The 8,333-nt window shown below is 37.8% G+C and overlaps 1 protein-coding gene across 1 annotated transcript; it reads right to left on the reverse strand.

The window, feature by feature from the left end:
* Positions 1-612: 612 nt before the first annotated feature.
* Positions 613-8,030, reverse strand: LOC134573551 (syntaxin-1A-like). Its single transcript, XM_063433332.1, has 2 exons — positions 7,946-8,030; positions 613-1,567 (listed from the first exon to the last, which is right to left on the reverse strand). Exon 2 carries the CDS (start codon positions 1,540-1,542, stop codon positions 652-654), a length of 891 nt encoding a protein of 296 aa, XP_063289402.1. The 5' UTR covers positions 1,543-1,567; positions 7,946-8,030; the 3' UTR covers positions 613-651.
* Between the last annotated feature and the right edge of the window lie 303 nt (positions 8,031-8,333).

An 8,333-nucleotide genomic window follows, 5' to 3' on the forward strand; every position in this document is an offset into this window, starting at 1 on the left:
TTCAGTGCCTATAATGTCTCCATTAATTTATATCTCTCTAAATGAAAGCTACAATTTTTCTTTTTAAAATTGCATTTTTATATTTAAGTTACATTTTCAACACTTGTTTCCTACCTCGTACAATCCATTTCTACAATAACATTGTAAAACATGCGTCCAAAACAAAACAAAAACCCACACTTTTTGATTGAGAGGGAACTGCTGTGAATAAAAGAAAAAATAAAATTGCAAAATTCATGTCAAATATAAATATATTTAGAAAGTTCTTCAATTCAGGTATACCCACAGCTTGGCTATTTTCGCAATACAATCCAGTGGATAAATTGCAATGAGCGTCTGCTGTTTTTGGATTATAATATAAATTAAATTAGTTTTCAGCGAAAATTCACGAGACATGGACCTGTATGGTAAGAAATGGCCATATCTTGATGGGTTCGGAATTGCTTTGAAATGCAATTTAATACAGACTCAGTAAAGGATGCCACTCCGCAAGAAGAATGTCCGAAGACCAATATATATATTGCTTACGTGTATACCAGATGATATAAGCTTTTGCTACACAATGAAAATCACCTAAAATATTTATTTGAAAGTCCCAACTTATGGTGGCAATTGCATGAAAAACCAACCATTACGTCCTTCAGAAATATGTTATCGAACAACTTTGGAAGCACAAGATAGACAAGTACAGCAGGCACAGAGACCCAAGAGAGCGGCAATAACTGCAGCTATGCGAGACTGTTTCTGGTATTTTAAAGCTTTCTTTACTTGCGCGCTAGATTGCGATATGTAGTCCGTCGTGTTGAGCACATGGTACTCAATGTTATTAATAATGTCCTGCTGCTCACAAACTAACAGGTCCATCTGGATAAAAAGCGAGTGAAGTTCTGTAATCTGAGCCTCCAGATCTAGAAGTTGTTTATGTCTCTCATGGGCCATAGCTAGATGATGTTTAGCTTTGAGGATTTCCAAATCTTGTCCAACAATCTGCGGAGCCATCGGACTCCCTATCAACCGATTGACCTCCTCTTCAGGAAGGTTCAAGCCGGCTAGTTCAGCTTGCCTCATGATCTGTTCCTTTAACCTCTCCATGTACTTTGTCTCATTAATATAATGTTGAGTCATGATCTCTTTGTATCGATTTGTTAAAACGGTGAACTGGCTTTGCCGAATCCGATGTTCTGCCTTCCAGTTTTTCTCATCTTGAGTCAACCCTCCTTTCATTTTGCCGAGCTGAAACTGGATGACCTTGGCATCAGAAGTAAAGATATTTTTTATTTTACTTAGCTCCTTCTTTCCTTCACAGATGGACACCTCGGTTGTGCTGCATAAGACCTCTTCTTGCTGGCCTTCAATTCGATCAGACACTTCTTTTAGCTTCTTGAGAGAGGAGGACAGACCGGAGATTTCCTTGAAAAACAAGTCCATGTCATTGCTTTCTGATTCATGGTAGACAGGGTTATCAAAGGCCAAATTCTCATCAAATCCCAAGGATTCATCTTCTCGAACTCTGTTATTTAACTCTTCAAGCCTGTCCTTCATTTTCCCATGAACATCCCAGGGACATCTGCCACAGAAGCACAAAAGAAATATTATGTGCATCAGCCTGTTTAAAATGAAAGACTTAAAAGCTTCAACGGCATTGCGTCAATTAAAGCTTTAAACATTTTCCTCCCAGATCCAGCAAATATTTACTAAGTCACTTGGCTTACAGATAATTTGCTAGGTTGGTCACATGTCAAACTTTATAGGCTGGATAGCATTACATGCCAAAAGTGGGCGGCACAATTTTTAAAAGGGATTTTTTTTTTTTAGCAGATGCAATTAAAAATGAGACAAAGCAAATGAACCTTTCATTGAACAAAGGGACAGTCTTTACATATGATTGTCATTCAGTTAATGACAATGGGGCTTTTTCCGTTCTTTTACAACACTGGATAAAACAGAGGGAGATAGAGAGAATTAACATTCCATTGTATTGCTGCAATAGAGATAGAACGCAAGAAAACAAAAAAACAATAAAGACCACATACCCTGTAGAATTGGTGCAACAGTGACCATTAAAAAACTAGAAAATTAAAGGGCAGAGATAATTTCCCACGATTTTGTATTTTATGCTTACGTATACCCTGTATTTAACAAATAAGTATTTGTTAGGTGTGAAAAAATAAAATTAAATGCAGAAATCCACACCTCTTTATCCTGCAAACGGGTGCCTCCGTCTTGGCTCCCTGTCAAACATTGTTAAAAGATTTGATCGTTGCACCTGACAGCACAGACAACGCATACAGAAAAGAGAACTTGAACAATGTTGCTATTTTTGCTCTTCATTTGCCACGTGTGATCTGGTTGTGTCTTCTGAACTAGATTGTGATGCAATTTGCTAAATATGTAATGCAAATATTTGTTTTAAATGTGCATTTTATGAAAACAGTAAATACAAGTTATAGGTGATTTCCGTTGTTTTCTTCAACAGTGTAAATTCTTGTGTCTTCAAAGGGGAACTCCACTGCCTATAGCCTCTTGAGTTTAGCTCAGTGGGGGGGGGGGGGGGGGGGGGGTTTCATTGTGTATACCAATGATTATATATATTATCTATAAAATCACTGCTTGGCAGATATACACCAATGAAAACATGTATGTGTTTAATTATGCATTTTGTCATTGGAAATATATCTAAAACCAGCTTACACAAGCTGAAGACCTCTTGTCTGAAGCCTTTGCAATCCCTCCCCTTCTAACCCCGCCCAGACTTTCTGTGTCTGTCCAATCACAGACTTTTCCACGCAGCTCAATGTGAAGTCTTTGCAAAACAGGTTCTCTGGGCAATTGCTGCCTCTTGAGTTTAGCTCCGCTTAGCTAAACAAACCAGGCAGTAACAGGACAGGTTGTCTAACTGACAGCTGGTAGTATAATTTATAAAAAAAATGCTGTTTTCAAATTCAAATCTGCACTTTTTGTAAATTGAAAAAAAAAAAAAAGAGGACACACAATTCACACATAAAGCACTTCAGCAAGTTAAAGTGCTTTAGGGGTCTGGAGTGTCCCTTTAACCCCTTAAGGACCAAACTTCTGGAATAAAAGGGAATCATGACATGTCACACATGTCATGTGTCCTTAAGGGGTTAAGCAAAATGGATAGAATGTATCTTACAACCCTCCCCTTTTTTATATTTGTAATTGATCTGTTTTTTCTATTGATTATAGTAAGTATTGGTTATAGTGAGATTATATATATTTGTAGTTTGTCTGCAAAGGGTATGAGTGTAAAGCCTAAAACACTCTTACCCAACAAAGGCTATAAAAAAACGATGAGATTTTAATTGTGTTTTAGAGGGAAGTTCAAGCTAAAATAATAATAACTAAGCCCATATACGTTAAACACAAAGAAGGGTTTATTCTTTATGCCGTGAATCAAAACCTGAATTAAAAAATATAAACAAGCTGTGACTAAAGCAGATTTGTAGATTTTTTCCAAATCAACACTTCAGGGCTAAATACTTCATCTCTATTTTCCGTTCACCGTTTCGTGAATTAAAGAATAACCCATGGGTGTTATTTTGGCATTTGAAATCATAGTATTTTTGAGGTGGTTAAGCAATGATTGTTTTCAAAATTGCATTCATTTAAAAATAAAGATTTGGAGAGTAAAAGTGCTGGATTTAAATATATGTTTTAAGTAACCACTGTGCGTGTGACTGTTTGTGTGTGTCTGTGTCAAATTCTTTATTTTTTTCCCTCCCTGGCTTTCTGTGTCTCTTGCCTCGGGTCAAAAAAGCACTTTAAAAAAAAAAAAAAATCTAATGATGGAATTAAAGGGATAATCCAGACTATGTAGATAACAAAATTATGCAAATTGAACTAGCAAATTAGTACACATTATATAAAAATAAATATGCAAACATTATACTTCTCAAAATGTCTTTAAATTTCTCAAAATTTCAGGGGGCCGCATAGAGGCTGAGATTTCTCAGGCAATCCTGTTCCTCTTATTATTCCCAAATAGGACTATGTGAATGTGCTCAGTATCAGGTTATACAGAATGTACTTCTAAACTTACCAATTGTTTTATTCACGAGAAGAGGTAAATTAAACTATTTACAAGCTAATGAAACGCACCTTGTTGAATAGGTGACTTTAAGTACCATCACTACCGTAGTGCTTTGTTCTATATTTTCAGTTTTAGTAAGAAACGCTGCATATACAGAGATGTTTAGTTTTGTTGCTGGCGATTTGAAAGGACACTCCACTGCCCAAAAACAAAATACATAAAAATCACTGTTTAGCAGATATATGCTAAATGAAAACATGCATGCATTTAATTATGTATTTTTTCAGTGAGGATATACCTAAAATCAGCTTCCAAAACCTGCAAATCTCTTGTCTGCAGCCTTTGCAAGCCCTCCCCTTCTAACCCCGCCCAGACTTTCTGTGGCCGTCCAATCACAGTCTTCCCTGTGCAGCTCAATGAGAAGTCTTTGTAAGTGTCTGCGCTGGAGTAAAGTAGAAAATAATGAAAAAGTTCACAAACAAAGTCACAGGTAGGATTATTCACTAAAGTGTGAATTGTCAGGAATTCAAATAGAATCTTCAACTGATAGATCACAATAGTCAATGTGGAAGAACGTTTTAGGTCAAATAAGTTGTTCAGTTTGACTGTTGTGAAAATCCCGAGGAATCCTCAACAATTCCCACTTTACTGAATACGCCTGGGAATGTTTTGCAAAGTGTAGAATTAAAATATCTATCAATGGGAGTAAGCCAGCTCTTGCTGTAAAGTCGTCACATTACATTCAACTCACTCATTAAAATATATTTCAGTTTCCTGTTTAAAGCTGGATTACATGAGAAGTAAGTACATCTCTGAAGTATGACCAGGTATGATTCCCAAATCGCAATTGAAAGTCTCCAACTGAGGAAGGGAATAGGATATGGGGCAACCACGTGTCTATATCCCTGGTGTGAATAGTGTCCGTGGCAGACTGCCAGCCCTACAATGTTTTTTTAGATATACCCCAATTAAAAACATGCATGCATATAATTATGCATTTTTTTTTTCATCAGGGTTATATCTAAAGACAGCTTGCAAATGCCAGAGATCTATTGTCTGCTGCCTTTGCAAGCCCTCCCCTTCTAACCCCGCCCAGACTTTCTGTGATTATCCAATCACAGACTTCCCAGTGCAGCTCAATAGCAAGTCTTTGCAAGGCAGCTGCTCTGGGCAATTGCTGCCTAATGAGTTTAGTTCCACTGAGCTAACCAAAGCAGAAAGTAACAGGACCTGTTGTCTGATTTACAGCCAGGGGTGTAACAGGGTTAATTTATCAAAGTGCCAATTAGTATTGAAATCTGCACTTTTTTTAAAAGGAAAAAAGAGGACACACTCTTCACACATAAAGACTTCAACAAGATAAAGTAGTTGGGCTGCTTGGAGTGTTCCCTTAAAGGGGGCGTGTCATCCCTGTGGAGATGCACACCAAAATGACAGGATGCCCTGTCAGCCAATCATGGGTGAAGACTGCTCAAACACTTATTGGCTAAAACACACTGTGTGTTGAGCCAAGTGCTGCGCAAGCACGCTTAAACATATGTTCGTGCTGCACTTTGCCCCAATCCTCCTGGCACGCTGTTACAATGTTGCTTTGTTGGGAGATCAGGAGGAATGTTTGCAAATCATGTGCCACACGATAAAATCGTATGACATGACGTATCTGAAATGTGAGCTGTCAGAGTTCAATTTTAGCTACATTTATTTTGTAATAAAATCCAGTCCCTAATGAGAGATGAGACCCTTGCTGGTTTTATAATTAAAATTGATAAATACTAATGCCTCTTTTATAAAAAATACACATTTCACAGCTCTCAGTGAAAAGAATACATTTGTTATTTATAGATAAAACCGAATTTTTCTACAATCTGTCTAAAGGGTTGAACAATACCCACCAAAAATATTCATATTAAGCCTTGGGCATACTTGGACCATGTGAAGAGATTGTCTTGTTGGCACATTTTATAATAATCTAAATATGTTTCCAAGCAGTGGTGTCACTATAGCAAGTCGCAGTGGCCGTCACTACAGGGGTTTCAGGCTGCCCTGTCGACCCCAGTGATCGGCATACCTGCCTAACTTCAGGGCCAACGCACTGCCGCATGGACCCGTGGGCACAATCGCCATGTGAACGGCAGGAAGGGAGCACACAGCACATCGCTGGCCTCCTGCCAGTCACTACATGTAGAATGGCCGAGCTACATAGAGGTACAGCAGGGGAATGGGGGAGACACATGGAGGGACTGTGGGAAAAACTAGACACATGGAAGGGCTTGGGATGAGACACATGGAAAGCTTTGTTTTGTACAATGTTTTTTTTTTCTAAAAAAAAATTCTAAAAATGCGCCGTAGCTCCATCTTATTGTCTACTACATAGAGGTGAGAAAATTAAAGCAAAAAGAATGTGGATGTAAATAGCTTTCATAGTTTCTGTTGAAAGTTCTGAAGTCACACACAAGCAGCTGTCTGTGTCAGTCAGTAATTACATTCATTAAGAAAACCGCCTTTAACTTGAATGTACAATTATTCATGTTTTTAATAAATAAAGTTAATCACCTCTGGGACTACTCCCAGTAATACCAACCATAAACACTCATAGAATATTTCTCCAGTATCTGCAGGACACTCATTGCATTAAAGCAACACTGTCATTATTTCTCCCCTCCCCCTTAACAAAAAAAATAATATTTGAAAAAAATAGAGAATCTTTATGAAATACTTATTTTAATCCAGTCAAGAAATATACACGTGTGAGAGTACGGCAGTGGTCTCGGCACCAAAGAGGACCCCAGCGTATCAAGCCCCTACTTGGATAAATATAGATCTACATTTTACCCTCCCAGAACATTTTACGGATAAGGAGTACTTCTAACATAGATCTGAATAGAGTTGACTCTGTTCATAGAACCCAAATAAAAAATGTCGCTTCAATTAAAAAAACTGTGTTCCTATCCTGGTACCCCGGGTCAAAGTTTTTCTTTCTTTTTTTTTTTTAAATAAAGCACAAACTTATCTCCATTCCAGCTCCAAGGACAGATTCTCGTCTCAGACCATTCCTCCTCTGTTACCGTCACTTCCAAGGTGAAGTACAGACTAAGGGGAAGACTTGGTCGTCGTGGATACAAGCATGCTGTGCTGACATTATATGCACAGAATTGATATTAGCCAGTAGGATGTATCAGGCTTCTAATGACAGCCCAATGAGTGGAGTTCCATCTTTGGCAGCCGAGGGTTTAAACTCAGTTTGTGCAGCATTTTATAGCAATTTCAGTGGTGATGGTGCTTGGAGTAACCCTTTAATTCTACGCTGTTATATATAATTTAATATCATTATCTGCGTGCTATATTTATTGCCATTACTTCACTACACCTTTTAAATCATTCACAGGTAAAACACTGATACCGCCTATAACGTGTTAATATTTTCCATGTGATGCGTGTTTTCTTTTAAATGTATATTAAAGATTTAGAACTTGACATCACAATCCAGGTCAGTCCATGCACAGTCAGGGCACACATTGATGGGATACATTTTATTCCGTTTCTCCTCCTCTCTCTATACTCACTCTAAGCTGTCTAATAGCGACAAAGTTTAGAACAATGATTGACAGGGTGCTAAGATGGAGATGTCCAGGACCAGGATAGAAGTAAATACAGCAATGTATATTTAATTTTTCTTTTTGGACCCCACACACATTCCTTATACATAGGGGTTAAGTAACTATAATATTGAGAATTTCTTTTGATAGAGTATGCAATCAAGGTAGTAGTTGTGCTTAGCTAATACAAGCGAAGGAGCATTTAAAATCAATGCGAATATACAAATCTACAGCTAAATACACACATTAACCTAATTTCTGTTTATTAAGTGCAGGTATAAAGTACAGTTAATGTTACCTTATTCACAAAGAGTGGCCATGAGGTCAAGGGATCCTGGGGTTAATAACAGCTCCTGTAGTTTATTTGTGTGATCTTCAGGATGTGGTCTGCACACAGTGAACTAAAGTTAGTGAGTCTCTCGCAATCCGCTGTCTCTCCTGCAAAGTGAAAGACTTGCAGAACAAGGGGAATGTCTATAGTGACATCACCAAAATCACCTGGCACAGAGAATAGCTCGACGGAGATGGATGGTTTGTAAGAGAGTGAAGAAAAGGTCACATGAGACGCAATCACTAATTTCTATACCTGAAGAAACATCTGAGTCCAAAATAAGGAAGGGACTGCTTGACTTTTTCAGTTTAACCATTACCTCTAGTATAATTGTAGATGATAACTTACTTTAAAA

The sequence above is a fragment of the Pelobates fuscus genome, chromosome 9 (genome assembly GCF_036172605.1).
Source record: "Pelobates fuscus isolate aPelFus1 chromosome 9, aPelFus1.pri, whole genome shotgun sequence".
Classification (NCBI taxonomy): Eukaryota; Metazoa; Chordata; class Amphibia; order Anura; family Pelobatidae; genus Pelobates; species Pelobates fuscus.

Coding starts and splice junctions, on each gene's coding strand:
- LOC134573551 (XM_063433332.1), bottom strand. CDS start 1,542: ATGAAGGACAGGCTTGAAGAGTTAAATAACAGAGTTCGAGAAGATGAA.